Here is a 21,803-nt window from a genome sequence, read left to right on the forward strand (position 1 = left end):
AGGCCATTGCAAAGACACTGGCTTCAACTGTGAGTGAGGTGGGGAAGTTCTGAGCAGGGAAGAGACGTGATCTGACTGTTTTAATAGAATCTCTCTGGCTGCAAGAGCCAGAGCCAAGTTGCCAAGTTCACGCAGACAGGAAGTAAATAATGGCGCAGCAAGTGGAACCCAGGCTTGCCTGGTCTCAGAGCCCCGCTTTAATCTACCCGCCTTTGTGGGGGTAGCAGGAAGTGCCCATCTGGCACATGCATTCAGTACACAACTGCTGGATGCTGAAGACAAACACAATGCAGGTGTCATCGCTTTAAGAGGAAGATATAAATACTTGTAAGGAGACCAGACTCACCCCTCAGCCTGCCTTGGAGAAGTCTTCAGTATAACTGATTAGGAGAAAGGCCCATAACTGCCATAAAGTTCAGAGGTTGCTGGCTACATTGCAGCCCAAGTAATGTTCTAAACCTAAACCGGTGGTTAAATTTCAAGAAAGCGAGTGGGAAGAAGAAAGACACTTGGTCAGCAAGGTACCATAGTGTAATCGGTAAGTACGATGGACACAGAATGTCTGGTTTGAAATCCGGCTCTGCCACTTACAAGTGGTGTAACCTTGGGCAAGTTACTTAACCTCTCTGTGCCTCAATTCCCTCATCTGTAAAGTTGTGATTATAATAGTACCCACCTTTTAGGGTTGTTATGAGAATTAAAGGAGTTTACAGTGCCTGAAACATAATAAAGTATTATTATTTTATTACAGGTAAGCAATAGAGGACACACATTGTCATTTAAATTGAACAAATCTGCATGTCAATTTCTGGAGAATTATTTCTAAATTTAATGCTTTCTATGCCATCTGCTCCACTGCTGGACTGTAAGTACATCATTTTTTTCCTAAACTTCTAAAATATGACTGTACCTTTACCTGATTAATTGTTCAGTTGCTTTTTATCAATGGCTGTTCTCCAAGAAGGCTAATGCCTGGCTCTAATCAGCCACATGTGCGAGTTCTCAGAAGCTTCCCTATCATTTGCCACTCCCCTGGCCAGGAAGAAAGAACACCCGATGATTAAAAAGCATCTGAAGAGTTCCATTTAGATGATGATCTCAGTCTCACGTTGTTAGACACCGGTGATTTACACTGCCTGCTAAGTGAGAAAGTAGCAGCCACTCTAACTTCTGTATGGCTCTTGTCTCTTACAAAACAGAAAACAGTTTTTTTTTTTTTAACATTGGATTTTGTTAACCGCTTTTATGTGAAAATCAGCAAGATGAGGGAATGGCTTCAAAAAGACTTTTCTGGGCAAGGCACTTTATATGCAATGATCCTATTTAATCCTTGCCTGAGGAAATGGGTCATTGTCTCCATCACAGACTTGAGATTGATAATTCTCTTATTATTAACACCAACTGAGGGCAGCTGGAAGAGACCCAGTTCTGGAGTTCTATTCAAAGATGACTAGAGATGAGAATCAACATGGGTGTCTGGTCAAGTCATGCCTTTTCTCCTCCCTCTGCCACTGATATCTGTCTAGTGTTTGTTTCTGTTGTGTGCTGTTCAATCTGTTTTGACTTATAGTGACTCTAGGACAGAGTAGAACTGCCCCAAAGGATTTCCAAGACTAATCTTTATGGACGATGAATAAGGAAGACCAAAAAAGAACTGACACCTTTGTACTGTGGTGCTGGTGAAGAATATTGAACACATCACGGACTGCCAGAAGAACAACAAATCTGTCTTGGAGGAAACACAACCAGAATGCCCCTTAGAAGCAAGGATGGTGAGATTATGTCTCACATACTTTGGACATGTTATCAGAAGGGATCAGTCCCTGGAGAAGGACATGATGCTTGATAAAGTAAAGGGTCAGTGAAAAAGAGGAAGACCCTCAACGAGATGGATTGACACAGTGGCTGCAACAATGAGCTCAAGCAAAACAACAATTGTGAGGACACAGCAGGGCCAGGCAGTGTTTTGTTCCATTGTACATAGGGTCATTATGAGTCAGAACCTACTTGATGGCACCTAACAACAACAATCTTTATGGGAGCAGATCACTTAGTCTTTTCTCCCACAGAGCCACTGGGTGGTTTCAAACAGCCAAACTTTTGGTTAGTAGCTGAGTTCTTAATCATTGCGCCACTAGGGCTCCTTAGCATTTATTTACTGCATTCTATATCTCAAACATTGTGTTAGCCATTTCTCTATTGCTCAGTGATGCAATTCTGAGGAAACTGTTCAAAGGATCCAAGACACACAGGATCAGTTTTTAACTTGGAAATTACTAATTTTCTTATCTGCCAAAGCAAACCAATGTTCTGATAAATGAAAGGGTCTTCAAGCAGATCGTCCCTTCAAACGTAGCAAAATCAGCTTTTAGGATAAGCCTCCTATTGAAAAAAGCCGTTAAATCTAAAAAAAAAAAAAAAAATTAAACTTAGGTTTTGAAAAAAAAATTTGAAAAGTCAGATAAGGCAGTTTGGTGATTATAAGGATGGCTGTGGTCCAAAGTCATGGTTTTTATCCCTGACTTTGTCAAATTTCTTTGCCATCACTTGAATAAACCAATTAATTCATTGTGTTTTCTTTTTACATTTTTAATCAGATGATCACCATCACAATAAGACGTTACCTGGGGACTGCTCCACAGAAAGATGAGTGTCTTGAAAAAAAAAGTTACTGTAATCATCTCCTATGTTTGGCCGATTTAGTCTGCTACCACTGAGCTAGGTTTTAATCTATACACAATAATTCATTGTAGGTCTGATTGAAGCCTTTTTGTTTTTAATTACTAAATTAATAATGCATCCATCCCAATTCTTTTATTATGTGAAAGCTCATCGAAAGTGATGCAACAGAAAATTTACCACTGACAGGAGCATGTGTGTAATAAACAAGAAGTAGAGTGGATCTCAATTTGCCTAGAGATAGTCCTTTAACTGCAAAAGTTTTTAAATTTAAGAGATGACATAGAAGAAAAATCCAAGGAGATGCCAGGTGGCTTTTTCACTCACCAGGATTGAAAATAATCCTTCGAATGCATAAAAAGCTTAGCAAGTACATTTTTCACATTGATTCATATCAGAGATAGGGCATCATTTTACCTTGTACATAAAGACCACTTACTAATTCATCCATAAAACCTAGGAAGGCAATTACTATGTTTATAAAAATTCACAAATAAAATATCACATCAGTTCATTCATATGGCAAATTCCTTCCCATAGTCATATGTTTTACTTAAAAATATATATGTATATATTTTTGGTTTGGACTTAAACCTCAGTCAATTCATTGATAATATTAACATTTTCCACTGTAACCAGGTAAGATTTTCTGCTTTAAAGAATACTAATTTTTTTAAGTTACCTTCTTCAAGCTATTTTGTAATTATCCTGCTCTTTGGAAATCACACAATTATACAATTAGAAGCCAGTTTATATAACAAGCTAAAAATTCTTGCAAATATTTAATTTTCATATAGAGTGAAAAACTCTTAAAATTATTTCAGTTGAAAGCCTGGCTATATGTGTTATTACTACAGAATTAACCTGAAAGATTACCTCCCTGAACGTGTGCTAATTCAGTGCTAAGCACAATATACGCAATAGTGCCATCACCAGCAAATGCTAACCCTGCTCTCTAAATGGAATATTTGTCTCTGTATCTTCCTAATTCAACCCTATGCTTTTGATGCATTTTCTTTTCCTCCAGGCATAGATTGTTGGAGCTGGAAGGGGCTTGACCCACCCCCTCCCCATTAAAATGTGGTTTTAAAAAAGCACAATACAAAAACCTCGCTAACATTGACAACGTAAAGCTACTCAGAAATTAACCTAAAGTTTGCATTCAAACTTTACCTTTGCAAAATCCCCAACGAATTTCCCATGGCTTTCTTCACTCCTTCCTTTCCAGGTTTCACAAATTTTTCTTTCAAGGCATCAAGAGCTTTAAAAGGCATTTTGAATCGGGCACCTTGGAGCTGTTAAAAGTCAGTCTCAGAAACTGTCATCCTTTCTCGTTTCCAGCATGGGGACCACTCTGTTTGCCTTGCTGAACACCTTGAAGTCAGTTCTCATGGAGGTAATGACTTAAAATCAAAAAGGAGATGAAATCCAGTCCAGATCTCTCAAGATGAGACCCTCCCCCACAAAAAAAAATGCCAAGGTGTGTCTGGCTGGAAACTCAGCCCCTTGAACAAGCTGCAGGCTCAGCAGCAGCCTGTGGCCGCTGTCTCAGGCAGCCACTCTCAGACTGAGCACAGCCTCTCTCCCTCCCAGGGGCTGCAGCTGGAGAAGCTAAAGTGGGTTCCAGCCCACGAGGAGTCCCAAGACCAGCACCAGCATCTGTGGCCTGCCTCCAGCCCCTCCTGCACTCTGATCACAGTCCCCTCCTGCCCTACCGGAGCTCAGCTGGGCTCTCACTGAGTGAGATTTTCCAAGGTGATGCTATAGTAACGGGCACATTACCTGCCCCTTAGCCACTTGGGCTTGTTAATGGGCTTTTGGCCAGAGCAGGCACCCAGAGTGAAGTTTATTAAACATTTACAAGTCCACTGCTTTCCTGAGTGCTGGCCCTGCAGACAGGCTCTCAGCCATCGCTTTATGTCTTTCGTGCCCTCCTGGGAGACATGAAACAGTTTTTCAACCAGACTGCTAGTGGGATGTGGTCCCAGGCAGAACACACTTGCACCTGAGTAGGCTAAATGCAAAATCCAGGCCACAAACATCTAAGAGGGCATTTATTTGCTCCTGATCAACACAGCAAGATCTCTCAAGGCATGGTGCGTAGGTGCCATTGGGACCAGAAGATAACCGACCCAGCCACGGAACCTGCTGACTTCTCTTCACTGACTCCTTGTTGTGCTCAGGATAAACGTAGTTCTTTACTGTGGCAAACATGGCCCTGTGTACTGAAGAATTTAACCTTGTCCAAAACAAGGTCTGAGTTTTATCCTTAGTCTCTGGAAGATGGTCCTTCTGATAGGCATGTCTTTGCCTAGAGACCTTGGGTCACCAGACAGTCTAACACTATGACCTTGGTGGGGGGGGTGGGGGCAGAGCTGGCCACACTGGATGGTCTCAGGGTAGGGGCTTGCCACTCCAGAAAGACTAACAATGTGACTTAGGGTAGGGACTTTGGGCCACACAGTATCAGTCAACTTTCAGAGGGTCTGGAGACTGAGATCAGCCATGTGGGCAATCAATCATGTCTACATGATGGAGATTCAATAAAAACTCTGGACACTGAAGCTTGGGTGAGCATCCCTGACTGGCAATACTCCACATGTGTTGTCACACATTGATACCAGAAAAATAACACTGTCCATGACTCCATAGGGAGAGGAGAACAGAATTTTGTGCTTTAAACTTTTCCTGAACTTTGCCCAATGTGCTTTTTCCTTTGGCTGGTATTAAGCTACATCTTTTTTTCCTGGTAATAAACCATAACTGTGACTATGACAGCTTTCAGTGAGTTCTGCGAGTCCTTCCAGTGAATTCTCAAACGTGAGAGTGATTTTGGGAACCTCCCAAACTTGTAATTGGTGTAAGAAATGAGGGTGGTCTTGTGTGAACTGGCTCTTTTACCATATAGTTGTCTAAACAATCACAGTCCCCCTATCCAAACTTGTTCCTTGTCACTCTGCTTTCTATATCAGCAGTTCACTGCACTCAGCAAGCTCCCTATTGCCTCTGGGGCTTCACCCAACCTGTTCCTTCTGTCTGGGTAACTCTCTTTATCTGAGTAACTTCTAGGGACCCTGAAGGCCCACTAAGACACTACCTCCTCTAGAAATACTTATAGACATGGTTAGGAGTCCTTCCTCTGTACCTCCAAATAACCTGTTATTCTCCCCAGTAGGGCCTGGCATATAGTGGGTGTAACCTAACTACTTGTTGGACTGGGGTTGAAATATCACTCATTGTGCCCACATTTTATGAGTAGCAGGATGATGCCTCCATCAGTGATGCTGCCATCAAGAAGCAGCCCTCATCCATGAGGCTCCTTTGCTCCAATTCACCAGTCTGCAGATGACTGACAAGCCATGTGCTTTAGGCTCTCAGATTTCCCAGAAGTCATTGCCACCGGACCAGTCACTGGCAAGGAAAAGCCAGTAGGCAAATCCTTCTCCAATGTTTGAATTAAGTTAAACTAAATCAGAGCTGGAGCCTCAGGAGGTTAAATAACGCAGTCATCAAGTTGACTCTGACTCATAGTGACCCTACAAGACAGAGTAGAACTGCCCCATAGAGTTTTCAAGTTTGTAATCTTTAGGGAAGCAGACTGCCACACCTTCCTCCCACCAAGCAGCTGATGGGTTCAAACCACCAACTGCTGACCTTTCAGTTAGTGGCCAAATGCTTAACCACTGCAATACCAGGGTTAAATACTACTACCAATAATAGCTATTATTATTATTGTTATTGTTGCTAAGATTAACTGAGCTGTTCTATGCTTCAAACTCTATACTAAGCAGTCTTTATGTATTATCACAATCTTCTTAACACTTTCGTTAGGATAAACTAAAAACTAGTTGCCATTGAGTCATTTCCCACTCAGGGCAACCCCACGTGCGTCAGGGTAGAACTGTGCTCCACAGGATTTTCAACTGCAGATTTTTTTTGGTGCTGGATTGTCAGGACTTTCTTCTGAGGTTATTCTGGGTGAACTCAAACCTCGAAATTTTTGGCTAACAGCTGAGAACATTAACTGTTTGCACCACCCAGGGGCTCCTCTCTTAGGAGAGTAACATTATTTTCCCCAATTTTATTGACAGGAAACTGAGAAAAAGAGAGGTTAGGTTTGCCTGAGATGACACAGCTAGTTAGCAGAGCCCAGGTTTCAGATCTGAACAGCCTGGATCCAGCCCTGTTCTCAATCTCTCTCCCTCTCCTACTTTATTAAGGCATATTTTGTATACCATTTCAAGTGTACAATTCAATAGTTGATTTTTAGTAATTTTACCAAGTTGTGCAACCAGCAACATAAAGCCACTCTAGAACATTTCTATCTCTCCAGTACAATGCCCCATATTTATTGTTAGTCAATCTTCTCCCACCCAACACCAGCATCAGGCAACCACTAATCTACTTTCTGCCTCTATATATTTTATTTTTCTGCACATTTCATATAAATCAAATCTCTTGTGTCTGGCTTCTTTCACTTAGTATAAGGATTTAAAATGTTTGTTCACATTATAGCATATATCAGTAACATTTTCCCTTTTTTTGCTGAATAATATTCCATTGTATTAACATACCATATTTTGTCTGTCCATTGTCCTGTTAAGGAATATTTAGCTTTTTTCCAATTTCTGGCTATTGTGAATAAAGTTGTTAGAACATGTGTGTCTTTGTGTGGACATATGTTTCAGTCCTCTTGGGTATACACCAAGGACTGGAATTGTTGAATCACATGTTTGTATTAAATGTTGGATTGTATCATACTCTATGTTTAACTTTTTAAGAAACTGCCAAATTAGTTTCTTAAATGTCTGTATCATTTTAGATTCTCACCAGCCATGTATGAGGGTTCCCATTTCTCCACATCCTTGCCAACATTTGTTATTCTCTCTTTTTTAATTATAACCACTCCACGTATCTGTCAGTTTGTCATACAGGGATGACTTGCATGTTGCTATGATACTGGAAGCTTTGCCACTGGTTTCACAAATACTTGCAGAGGCACCGTTGGATGACAGGTTTCAGTGGAGCTTCCAGACTAAGACAAACTAGGAAGAAGGACCTGGCAGTCTACTTTTGAAAAAAACTGGCCCGTGAAAACCTTATGAATAGCAGCAGAACATTGTCTTATATATTGCCAGAAGATGAGCCCCTCATGTTGGAAAAAAAAAAAAGAAGGCACTCAAAATATAACTGAGGAAGAGTTGCCTTCTCCAAGTAGAGTTGACCTTAATGACATGGATGGAATTAAGCTTTCAGGATCTTAATTTGCTGATGTGGCATGACTCAAAATGAGAAGAAACATCTGCAAATATCCATTAATAATCAGAACGTGGAATGTACGAAGTATGAATCTAGGAAAGTTGGAAGTCATCAGAAATAAAATGGAATGCATAAACATGGCCATTTTGAATCAAACAATCATATGGTCTAGTATGATGGGAAGGACAAATTGAAGAGGCATGGTGTTGCATTCATCAACAAAAAGAACATTTCAAGATCTATCCTGAAGTACAATGATGTCAGTGATAGGATAATATCCATATGCCTACAAAGAAGACCAGTTAATCTGACTATTATTCAAATTTATGCACCAACCACCAATTTCAAAGACGAAGAAATTGAAGATTTTTACTAACTTCTGCAGTCCAAAATTGATCAAACATGCAATCAAGATGTATTGATAAATTACTGGTGATTGAAATTTGAAAGTTGGAAACAGAAAAGAAGGATTGGTAGTTGGAAAATCTGGCCTTGGTGATAGAGATGATGCTGGAGATCGCATGACAGAATTTTTCAAGACCAATGACTTCTTCACGGCAAATACTTTTTTGCACCAATATAAATGGTGACTATACACATGGACCTCATCAGATGAAATACACAGGAATCAAATGGACTACATCTGTGGAAAAAGATGATGGAGAAGCTCAATGTTGTCAGCCAGGGGCCGACTATGGAACAGGCTATCAATTGCTCATATGCAACTTCAAGTTAAAGCTGAAGAAAATTAGAAGTCCACGAGAACCAAAGTACAACCTTCACTATATCCCACCTGAATTTAGAGACCATCTCAAGAACAGACCTGATGCATTGAACGCTAATGACCAAAGACCAGAGAAGTTCTGGAAAGACATCAAGGACATCATAGACAAGGAAAGCAAAAGGTGGTTAAAAAGACAAGAAAGAAAAAAAAAGAGCAAACTGGATGTCAGAAGAGACTCTGAAATTTGCTCTTGAATGTAGAGTAACTTCCTACAGCAAATGGAAGACATGATGAAGTCAAAGAGCTGAACAGAAGATTTCAAAGTGAGACTCAAGAAGACAAAGTAGTGTATTATAATGAAATGTGCAAAGACCTGGAGTTTGAAAATGAAAAGGGATGAACAAACTCAGCATTTTTCAAACTGAAAGAACTGAAGAAAAAATTCAAGCCTTGCATTGCAATATTGAAGGATTCTATGGGAAAAATGGAAACCCTGGTGGGGTAGTGGTTAAGCACTGTGGCTGCTAAACAAAAGGTCAGCAGTTAGAATCCACCGGGCACTCCTTGGAAAGACTATGGGGCAGTTCTACTCTGTCCTATAGGGTCGCTATAAGTTGGAATCAACTCGAAGGAAATGTTTTTTTTTTTTTTTTTAACGGGCAAAATATTGAACAACACAGGAAGCATCAAAAGAAGATGGAAGGAATACACAGAGTCACTGTACCAAAAAGAATTTGTCGACGTTCAACCATTTCAGGAGGTAGCATATGATCAAGACCCAGTGGTACTAAAGGAAGAGGGCCAGGCTGCACTGAAGGCTTTGGCAAAAAACAAGGCTCCAGGAATTGACGGAACACCAATTGAGATGTTTCAACAAACAGATGCAGCGCTGGAAGTGCCCACTCATCTAGGCCAAGAAATTTGGAAGACACCTACCTGGCCAACTGACTGAAAGAGATCCATATTTATGCCTATTCCAAAGAAACATAAGCCAACAGAATGTGGAAATTATCGATCAATATCACTACTGATGATCATTTAAAAGCAGTTGCAGAAGTACATCAACAGGAAACTGCCAGAAATTCAAAGTGGATTCAGAAGAGGACATGGAATGAGGGTCATCGTTGCTGATGTCAAATGGATCGTGGCTGAAACCAGAGAATACCAGAAAGATGTTTGCCTGTGTTTTATTTAGTATGCAAAAGCATTCGACTGTGTGGATCATAACAAATTATGCATAATATTGTGAAGAATGGGAATTTCAGAACACTTAATTGTGCTCATGAGGAACCTATACATAGACCAAGAAGCAGTCATGCAAGCAGAATAAGGGAGTACCGGGTGGCTTAAAATCAAGAAAGGTGTGGGTCAGGGTTGTACCCTTTCACCATACTTATTTGATCTGTATGCTCAGCAAATTCAAGAAACTGAACTATATGAAGAAGAATGCATCATCAGGATGGGAGGAAGACTCATTAACAGCCTTCAATATACAGATGATACAACCTCAATTGCTGAAAATGAAGAGGACTTGAAGCACTTCCTGATGAAGATCAAAGATCACAGCTTTCAGTATAAATTACACTTCAACGAAAAGAAAAAAAAATCCTCACTATTGGACCAATAAGCAACAACACGATAAACAGAGAAAAGACTGAAGTTGTCAAGGATTTCATTTTACTCGGATCCACAATCAACACCCATGGAAGCAGCAGTTAAGATGTCAAATGATACATTGCATTGGGCAACTCTGCTGCAAAAGGCCTCTTTAAAGTGTTAAAAAGCAAAGATGTCATTTTAAGGACTAAGGTGTGCCTGACCCAAGCCATGGTGTTTTCAGTCACCACATACGCCTGTGAAAGCTGGACAATGAATAAAGAAGACTGAAGAAGAGTCAATGCCTTTGAATTATGACGTTGGTGAAGAATATTGACTATACCATGGACTGCCAGAAGAAAGAACAAATCTATTTTGGAAGAAGTGCAGCCAGAATGCTCATTGCAAGCATACTTTGGACAGGTTATCAGGAAGGACCAGTCCCTGTAGAGGGACATCATGCATGGTAAAGTAGAGGGTCGGTGAAAAAGAGGAATACCCTCAACGAGATGGATTGACACAGTGGCTGCAACAATGGCCTCAAGCATAATAACGATTGGGAGGATGGTTCAGGACTCGGCAGTGTTTCGTACTGTTGTTTATAGGGTCGCTATGAGTCGGAATGGGCTCAACAGCACCTAACAACAACTAGGCAAAAACCACATGAAACTCTTTTAAAGGTCAATGACTGCTGAGAACACTAACCATTTTTATTGCTTGAATGGCGTTCCCTCAAAATATGTGTTTCGAATCCTAACCTCTACGCTTGTGGTTATAATCCCATTTGGGGATTGGTGGTCTTTGTTATGTTAATGGGGCAGAATTAGTGTAGGGTGTATCTTGAGTCAATCTCTTTTGAGATATTAAAGAGATTAAACAAGTGAGAGATGCCAAGCCACATGAAGTTCAAAAGAGGGCAGAGTTACAGAGAGAGGAAGCTTTCTCCTAGAGCCAGCACCCTGAATTTGGACTGCTAATCTCCTAAACTGTGAGAAAACAAATTTCTGTTTGTTAAAGCCACTCATTTGTGGTATTTCTGTTATAGCAGCACTAGAAAACTAAGAAACCATTCTTGTAGAACATATTGCTAATGAAACACACCTGAACTTATAAAAGTTTCATGGGGGTGATTTATTTATTTTATGCTTACCTTTTTCTTTTTTTTAATTGTACCTTAAATGAAGGTTTACAGAAAAAAAAAACTAGCTTCTCATTAAACAATTAGTACACATATTGTTTTGTGACATCGGTTAACAACCCCCCAACATGTTAACATTCCGCCTCTGCAACTTTGGGTTCCCTATTGCCAGCTTTCCTGTCATCTCCTCCCTTCTAGTCCTTGCCCCGGGATTGGTGTGCCCCTTTAGTCTTGTTTTGTTTTATGGGCCTGTTTAATCTTTGGCTGAAGGGTGAACCTCAGGAGTGACTTTAGTACTGAGCTAAAATGGTGTCTGGGGGCAGTACTCTCGGGGCTTCTCCAGTCTTTGTCAGGCCAATAAGTCTGGTCTTTTTTTTGTGTGTGTGTGAGTTAGGATTTTGTTCTACATTTTTCTCCAGCTCTGTCCAGAACCCTCTATTGTGATCCCTTTCAGAGCAGTCAGTGGTGGTAGCCAGGCACCATCTACCTGTACTGGACTCAATCTGGTGGAGGCCATGGCAGTTGTGGTCCGTTAATCCTTTGGACTAATCTTTCCCTTGTGCCTTTGGTTTTCTTCTTTCTCCCTTGTTCCAGATGGGGTGAGACCAGTGGAATATTTTAGATGGCCAATCACAAGCTTTTAAGAGCCCAGACATTACTCACCAAAGTAGAATGTAGAACATTTCCTTTATAAACTGTGTTATGCCGATTGAGATAGATGTTCCCCGAGACCATGATCTTCATGGGTGTGATTTAGATGGCTGATAATTACTAGCATTTATCGAGCATTTGTTAGGTGCTAGGCTTTAAATATTCAACATATATTAACTCATTTAATCCCACAACTACTCTGACGTAGGCACCATCATAATACCACCTATAGCTGAGGGAACTAAGCACACAGAGGTTAATTTTCCAAGCTCACATAGCTAGGAAACTGAGCAGAGATGGGATATGAACCCAGAAATCTAGTGGTGCTATAACAGAAATATCACAAGTAGATGGCTTTAACAAAGAGAAATTTATTCCCTCACAGTCTAGTAGGCTACAAGTCCAAATTCAGGATGTCAGCTCCAGGGGAAGGCTTTCTCTCTTTGTCGGTTCTGGGGGAAGGTCCTTCTCATCAATCCTCCTCTGGTCGAGGAGCTTCTCAGTGCAGGGACCGGGGGTGCAAAGGACACGCTATTCTCCTGGCTCTTGTTTCTTGGCGGTGTGAGATCCCCAAGTCTCACTGCTCACTTCTTTTATACATCAAAAGAGATTGATTTAAGACACAGTCTAATCTGTAGATTGAGTCCTGCCTCATTAGCATAACTGCCAATAATCCCGCCTCATTAACATCATAGAGGTAGGATTTACAACGCAGAGGAAAATCACATTAGATGACAAAATGGTGGACAATCACACAATACTAGGAATCAAGACCTAGCCATACTGACATACATTTTTGGGGACACAATTCAATCCATGACAGAGCCTGTACTCTTAACTTTTACACTACAGCTGTTCAAAGTATGACAAGAAATTATAAAGCCAGACATTCCAGAGCTGAGGTTCATTTTATTCATTTATTCATTTGCCCCGTTTACTGAGCGCCTTCTATGTGGTAGGCCCTTTTGAGACACTGTTGATATAGGGTTGAACTGTAATATTCTCCTTGAAGAAACCAACAAACCAGAAAAAGAATGAGTCCATCACAGTGTAGTGGGTGCCATTAGAGGGTTGCCTATTATAGGAGTCCTTGAGTAGTACAGTTAATATAGACTTGACCCCTAACCAGAGACACCTCAGAACAAAGGCTTGATGATCTACTTCCAAAAAATTAGCCACTGAAAACCCTATGGAGCAACAGTCCTATCCTGAAACACATGGCGTCACCTTGAGTTGGAGTGGACTTAATGGCAATTCTTGACAGGAGTACAGAGATGGACACCTAACATCCTGCTGATGGGAGTGGGGAGAAAGCTTTTTAGATGAGGAGGTGGAATGAGAGAGAAGGAGTCAGACACAATAAAAGAAATGTGGAGCAAATACATGCAAGACACCTGGAGAAATCTTGCATTGTTTCAGAGAGCCAGGTGTGCATGTGTGGTAGAATACAGGCTGGAGAGATGACCTCAAGCTTTACATAATTCAGTTACAGAAGAGCCTTAAACACGTGCTCCCTACTTCAAAATGTGTCAAAGATAGGGGACACCGTGTGTAGTTCAGAACTCTCTGGCGGCCCTAAAACAAAAGTTTTGGTGCACGCCAGGGATATGCAGACTGTATACATATTAGAACAAATTTCAGCCACTGACATATATTTAAAGACTTCCGATCACTTTATACTGTGTCAGCCTCTTCCCTTAGAGAAAATAACATTAAGCAAGCCACCCTTAGGAGTACTTGCCCAGATTCTAACAATTCCCCATTCTCAGAGAACTTATAGTACCCTCTCCCCAGCCTTTTATAGTGATAAAAACCTGTTGCCATCAAGTCGATTCCAACTCATAGCGACCCTATAGGACAGAGGAGAACCGCCCCATAGGGTTTCCAAGGAGTGCCTGGTGGATTCGAACTGCCGACCTCTTGGTTAACAGTTATTGCACTTAACCATATTTATAGCAATAGGTCCTGAAAAGTCCTGTATACACTATAATATTACCCATGCCACTGGCCCTATTAAATGGACCAGGTATGGGCACCAGCACCAAAGTGAGCCAATCAGATGACAGATTTTCCTGGTAACTTAGCTTTGGAATTGAAAGATTGCTAGTTAATCTTACAGGACCCTGGAACTGTAACTGTGGGGTGGCTACATTCACTTCATGGACTGGAAAGCAGAGAACACATATCTGATAGAGTGAGAGGAATGAAACAGGAGAACAAAGAAAGGGTGTCTATGTTTCTAATGGCCTTCCAGTTCCTGTCTTAGACTCAGCTGCCCCTCTAGCCTTGGTTTCCATGAAATGCTCGCATTCTTAAATTGCCATCTTCTTTGTTTACTCTAACTAAGCTGGTTTCTACTGTTCTCAAATAAAGAAACTTGACTAAAGCAATTATTTAAAGCCCAAACTCTATAATGCCAAGACTCCCTCTCCCTAACACCGTGTGAGCCAGCCAGACTGTGCAGTTCAACAATAGGTAGGACTCCAGCTTCCAACAGGGAAACAAGTGGAGCTCATGGGCTGGTCATGAGCCATGTTGTTCCAATCTGCTACCTAGACAAAAAATGCAAACAAACAAGTCCCAAACAAGCAACCCTAAGATAATATTTATTCAAGAAAATAGCTTTATCAAATCCAACCCAAAAATTAGGTGGAGAATTTGAACCAGGTGCAGAGGTAAGGACCAATTAGTCATCTGGGTAAGAGTCTTTGCAGGAAACAAAGGTAACGGAGAGAATAAATAATATTAGGGTTCCTTCTCTCTTGAATTCTGAGGCAGATCTTCCAACCAACCCTATTCCCTACCACAACCCCATATTCCTTCTACCCACCCTCCATAACATACTGAGACCAACAACAAAAAAGTTCTAATTTATTCAGGACTTCTCTCAATCCTTTAAAATTTGTATATTGTTAATAACTATGAGTAGTACTAATCAGAATACTTACAAAACTTGATTATTATTGTATTTCTCTTATATTTAATATTAACTTTTATTAATATTAGTCAACACTCGTATACAAAGCACTTGGAAATATCTCATCTGATTCTCACAACAACCTTGTGAAGCAAGTAAGCACATGAAGAAATCAAGACTCAAGTTTTGCCCAGTGTAACCTGACCAGGAGAAGCAGAGCTGAGACTAGTTCCTTGAGCCCACCTCCTGAACTTCTACCACCATAGTACATGGTACATTGTGATCCTATAATCCTGTCGTGGGTAGTGAAGGGTGCCTTGTGCTTAACTCAGAAAAGATGTATTCAGAATCCTTGTGTCTTTAAAAACCTTATTGAGCACCTAACTATACGTAAGCTTGCACTAGCTACCATAGAAATCTTAAAAAATAAATATAATTGGGTGATTTTAAACATTATATACTAATCTGTTTCTCTTCTTTTAAAAGTTCCACTAACATTTAGGGCAAACTGACAGAAATGAAGAGAAATTAATATTAAACACTGATGTATTAGCTCCTGGGTGGAGATTGCCACCACCCACCCCAGTCTGGGTAAGACACCCCTCCTATTGGAATTGCTTCCTTATCGTTTTTACTCGACTTTCATTCTCACAAAGTAGAACAAAAAAGTGGATATGGCAAAGTTGGATGACAAAATAAGATTATTCCTATCATATGTATGAGGAAAATGAGGCTAAACCTCAAGAACTTGTCAAAAATGACACAATTAGCTTTGGTGCAGCCAGATTTAAACCCATCTGATTATAAATGCTCACTTTATTATATCCCACTGTTTCCAGTCTACAATAAAACACTGTTAATCCCATTATATTTCCGCTGACCATGAGTTAGGTACTGGAGTTCAATTAAATTGCCTCTATGTTCCTAAGTTACAGGATTTGTCTACCACTATTAAATAAAATCCTTCTCTGTAATACTTTGTAAAATTGCATACATGGACACACTAGAAACATATCAAGGTCTGTTTTCAGTCCATCACTGTAACTGCCTAAACATTATTGCTGTTGTGTGCAGTGGAATCAATTCCGACTCATAGCAACACAATAGGACAGAGTGGAACTGTCTCATAGGATTTCCTATGCTGTAACCTTATATGGGAGCAGATCACCAGGTTTTTGATCCCGCACCTAAATATTAGGTGACATTTTTTTCCCAAGTATTATGTTAACAGGGTTTTAAAATAAATTACCAGATAGTCAAAACACAGAAATTGATGTTTTTAGTCCCTAAGAGGTACAAATGGTTTGTACTCCACTGCTACACTAAAGGCTGAAGGTTTGAACCCACCTAGTGGTACCAAAGAAGAAAGCCCTAGCGATCTGTTTCCATTAAGTTTATAGCCAAGAAAACTCTGTGGAGCAGTTCTACTCTGTAAAACACATGGGGCTGTTATGCATTGGAATCAACAGGAACAATTTTGGGTTGGGTTTACGATGCCTTTAAATACCCAGCTTGGAAGCATTTGTTATTTCACTGTTATCATAGAAGAGTTTTCTTAGAACGTGAATTCCTTATATTCATGATCAGTTTGAACTTCACTCTTCACTGCTTCTTTGAGCCTCCTAACTACTTAGAGAACTAGGTTGGGCAGACTGTTCCGCGTTACTGCTAAAGCCAAAGGCATGGAGAGGACCAGTGATATTCTTGGTTCTTCTGAGTTATCAGGCAGAGCTGGGAGTAGAAATCACACCCATGTACTCATTTGCTTGCTGTCACTGGTTGCCCGTAACAAGTTATCATTTCAACTTGGAGGATCACACTCCCCACAGCCCCCAACATAAGACATTCATCCTTTTTTTTTTTTTTTACTGGTTTTCCTGCTATAGGACAATAGAATGATTTCTTTTTATTTAATGTGTGTTACTCTCTGGGTACTCCGAGTATATACTGGATCAGACTTAGTCTTAAGCACTTCTTTGTGAGAAATTGGGAAAACATTGGCTCATTTCATCCAGTGTTATCACAGCATGGAAAAACTTTAGCTTTGCTTTATATACCATGAGTGGTGACTTGAAAAAAAGACCCAAGGTTTACTTAAATTGTTCCAAGACCAAAATATCCTAGAAAATCTGATAATTTAGTAAATGCAGCTGCATCATAAGGATACAACCTGAGAATGTGGGGGGAAATCAAGATTGGAGAGGAAGTTTTGGATGACTTTTTACCACCTTCACTTTTCTTTAAATGTCCAAATAATTTCAATATATAGAACAGTGAACAGGGTTCATTATTTGGGTGTTCTGAATGAAGATGGAACAAACTCAGACATCTTCGACAAGTATTTCTTATGAGATCCTAACCTTTTCATAGCTTCAATACCACCAACTAGATATTCTTATCAACATCTTTCTTAGGTTGTCGGTGTTCAAAAACCGGAACTGTAAAAGGGCCAATGTAATGGATGGTTACTTGGGAAACAGCGACATCTTCTGGTAGCTTCTAGACTAAATACATTTATGCCAGACATAGTTTTCTCCCAGAAATTGCCACTTTTTTAAATGAATAGATTTATCTATTCCATATATATTTATTAAGCCCCAAAGTGTGGGTTCTTAAATTTCTAAAACTTCAGTAAAATAGCTAGAAATAACACTGTAGCACACTTATTTTGCTGCCTTTCTGTTGTTCCTGACTTTATCAGAAAATGTTTTAATCAGTTAATGTCATGCCACTTTTTTCTGGTAATCATTTGGCTAGTTTTCCTTTAATCCAAGCAGTTTTCATATAATCGTGAAATTCAAAAGGAACTTGGAAGATGCTGGCTGTAATCCCCTTCCCAATGTCTCCAGCATAATTTGAGAAAATGTGATAGTATCAAAGCCAATTGTAAAAAGGCTCTGCCCAAGGTCAAGCTCAGCCCCACCTCTTCTAAGCAGCTTCCTGACTCCCCTAGCCTAGGACGGGCATTCCTTCTGTGTAGACCTCTACCACACGGTTTTATAGTTGTCTGCTCACTCAGTGACCTTTGTAACTCAAGCAAAAACTCCTGGAGGGTAAGGTCTATGTTTCATTCCTATTTATGTCTCAAGAATCTCAGGGCAAAGTCCCTAACACGTGTATATATGTATGTATTTAAGAAAGAATGTATCCAGATATTACCTGTGAGTACAGTGCTCCAGTAAAAAGAAGTATCTATAAAAGACCAAAAGACCAACAATCACTCTAGAGCAAAGCTGAGAGGATAAGGGGGGGCAGAGAAATCAGACTACTGAAAACAGAACCAGAATGCAATTTTAAAGAGAATGTTGACATATTGTGAAAAATGTAATTAATGTCACTCCACAATATGTCAACATTCTCTTTTAAAATTGCATTCTGGTTGTTCTGTTTTCAGAGCACCTACCATGTATCATGAGCCCTTCTGGATGCTTTATAACACTTTTATGTCATTTAATGCTCACAAGCCTGAAAGGCATGATTCTCATTTTACAGCTGGGAAAATCTGTTCTGGTCACACAGGTGACCAGTGAAGACAATATTAAAACTCATTCACTCCATATCTTTGTTTATTTGTATTCTGCCTCATCCCAAAATGAGACAGTTTCTAAGAACATGGTACAAAATGTAAAAAGGGAGGAAAGAAAAAAGAAAAGACAAAATGAAATTACAGCAAAAGAGAAATGTTTCTAAAAATCAGATAAAGCCAAAAGGTAAGGACCGAGTAATGGAAACCATTAATGTCCTATACATTTGCTGTAAGCGGACTGTGAACTTGGCTGAAACTCTGAGCTGTAAGTATGTGATTTGGTACATTATTCATAGACTTTAAAAGATAGGGCAAACCTTTTGTTTAGAAGCACACTTATTCCCGAACTGAAACTTGACATTTCTCCCGCAGGTCCTCAAAGAAGCTATTGTGTGCTACAGTAAACCAATGTCGTTCTTAGTATGAATGTCTTTTTCGTAATGCAGTCCAAAGTTAAGTGTGGTAAAGGAAACTCGATGTGGAGCCAAACAAGGCAACCCAGGCACAAAGGTCTCTATGAGCCATTAAAAAAGCCATTGGCGTCTCTATAGTGAGCTTAATTTAAGAATTTTGAAATTTCTGGAGAAATGGATGGATTACATAAACATTTCTCAGAAATGAGATTTTGAAGTGTTGGGCAATAGAGAGTACACAGTTGTTCTCTGACAAGTACCTGGAGTACAGATATCCTTGCTGATTAAGGGCAGATCCACGTAACCACTGAAGCTGGGGGTAGAGATGGCATCTCCTTATGAAATGTCAGCAGTCCAGTGAAGATCCCTGCCTCAGTAATGGGCCTTCCCATCTCTTCACAAAAGTGAACTTTAGAGCACCCACTGTTATAGAGACAAGATTTTCTTGGAATCTGTTACAACACAGGAACAAATGTATAAAGGACCTCTTCCCGGCCAATATTTAGATGATATAATTTTAGCCTGAAACATTTTCACACTTTATCTGGCTCCAAAGTCTACGCACCTCTATATGCTTCCAGTGTGTTCATGGAAATGTTCTATATTTTACTTCATCATCACATTTAGAAAGGCTGGGAGACTTGGGGACATAGACTGGGAAGGTACCTGCATGAATGTTGATTCCTACATCCAAATTCTAGACATTAAAGTCTCTATCTTGCTAACCTTTGTATGAAAGTCAAATGCTGTACACCACACAAAGGAACATATCTAAAAAGCGGAAGGAAAAAAATAAAAGATAAAATTGGAACTGCATCAAATAGGTATACTTAAAGTAGCTAAGCCATATTTCCATTACAGGCACATTTTAAAATAACTTCTAGAAAGTTTTAATATAGGTTAAAACAAAACACCTGTTGTCATTGATTACAACGCAGGTATATACAATTCCATATGGCTTTTGTTAACGGCAAAAACATATTATCAAGTGGCCCCATTCTAAAATGGCTTCTTAACAGATTCCAGAGTATGTCACTTCAATGAGGAAGCAGATATCATACCAGATACTTGAACAGGGAAATTCTAATGTAACTATTAACTAGTAGAAGCTGGGTAACTATTAAGAGAGAATTCTAAAGGTATTTAGAAAAACAAAACAAAAAAACAGCTACTACTTGTAGGCTGAGGAAAAGTGAAAAATAAAGGAAATAAAGACTAGGAGAGGTTCTCCTCCCCTCGTAGCTGAGTCAGACTTCTTTCAAGAGGGCATAACTTCCACAGGAACATGCACGCCAGTGGTAAGGAAACTTGTCAGATAGCGTGACCCACAGAATTGGGGAGACAGTTACCTGAGAGTGTGGTGAGTTGTCTGAGGGCCTAAGTGGAAGCCAGGTTGGGGGAAGGTGTCCTGAGGTTTAGCTGGAGTTCCTCTGCATGGGCTATTGGGTCCCTAGATGAGTAAAAACGGAGAACCAGTGCCCAAGTGTCTTCCTGCTGCTATTGCCTTGCAGTGCCGCTCTAGTGCCCTCTACTGATGAAGCCTAACATCCTGCCAGCTAACAAGAGAGCAGAGTTTCTAGGGTGCAGCTCCAGACTAACAAAGCAGCGCAAAGGAGGATGGATTTGGAGCTTGGAAACAGTAAGTCGGTAATTGTCTACCTCTTTAGCTGCTTAGGTGCCATATACATCAGTAGAGTAGCTACTAGCCATGTGTGGCTACTGAGTACTTGAAACGTGGCTGGTCTGAACTGAGATGTACTACATGTAAAATATACACTGGATTTGAGGACAGTACAAAAATGTAAAATATCTCATTAAGGTTTTAAATATTAATTACATGTTGGAATAGTATTTTAAATATATTAAATAAAATATATCATTAAGTTCTATTTTCATTTTAGTCCCTGGGTGGAGCATATGGTTAATGTGCTTGGCCGCTAACCAAAAAGCTGGAGGTTCCAGTCCACCCAGAGGTACCTCTGGAGAAAGACCTGGTGACCTACTTTCCCAAAATCAGTCATTAAAAACGCTACGGAGCACTGTTCTACTCTAACACACATGGGGTCGCCATGGATTGGAATCAACTCCATAGCAGCTGGTCTGGTTGTTTTCATCTTTTTAATGTGGTAACTAGAAAATTTTAAATTATGTACGTGGCTTGCATCCCAGGTACTTAAATCCTCCAAGCGGCTGGGGTAACTTGGATGCTTTGGATGGAAAAAGGTTCTAATATCCAACGAGCTCCATTTTGGCTAAACGGCTTTGCCAACTACAACCTATCTTCCTCAAGTTAGCTACGTGTCCAGGTGCTGCGAGCGCTGCTAACCCAGCTCCTCTAGCCCTCCTCACCCAACGTTCAAAGAAGCAGCTCAGAGACTATGTGCATTTCTGCTGGGTCATCTCTCTCACCTTTCCCCCTTCAATGCCAATTTTTTATAATACAAATAAATTTATGGTATACAATAAGTACTCAACAAATATTTTCTACATAAACCAGTCTCAAGAAAAATACTTCCAGAAGTCATACAATAAGGGACACAATGTGGTTAAAGAACACTGGACTGCAGATTAGAAAATAACCTCACTTCTATTCCTGGCTCTGTCCTCTTACAGCCCTTGGGTTAAGCCACATAAGCTCTCTGGCCCTCTGTTTCTACACCTGCTTCAAGGGACAAAGGGTTGAGTGAGTCTTGATATCTTTTTAGGGATGGCAAACAGCTCCCCCCGCCCCCACCGCCCAATAGGATAGAATGAGAAATATTAGCGTACACTGCACTTATTAAAGACATTTTCTGAAACTCTTGTTTCATATACTGGTTTGTGGAGTAAAATCAATTTCTAATGGAGTATCACAGTTTGAAAGCCACTGACAAATAATTGCTTAAAATGCTATATAGTTT

The 21,803-nt window shown here is 40.1% G+C and overlaps 1 protein-coding gene across 1 annotated transcript in view; it reads right to left on the reverse strand.

The window, feature by feature from the left end:
* The window catches only part of SLC17A8 (solute carrier family 17 member 8), a 90,003-nt gene extending 68,234 nt beyond the window's left edge, over positions 1 to 21,769 (reverse strand). Inside the window, exon 1 of the mRNA XM_003405624.4 lies at positions 3,853 to 21,769. Within this exon, the coding sequence (XP_003405672.1) occupies positions 3,853 to 3,953 (101 nt within the window). The 5' untranslated portion in view covers positions 3,954 to 21,769. The remainder of the gene's footprint in view (positions 1 to 3,852) is intronic.
* Positions 21,770 to 21,803: the final 34 nt, after the last annotated feature.

This window comes from Loxodonta africana, chromosome 4 (assembly GCF_030014295.1).
Source record: "Loxodonta africana isolate mLoxAfr1 chromosome 4, mLoxAfr1.hap2, whole genome shotgun sequence".
In the NCBI taxonomy this organism is placed as follows: Eukaryota; Metazoa; Chordata; class Mammalia; order Proboscidea; family Elephantidae; genus Loxodonta; species Loxodonta africana.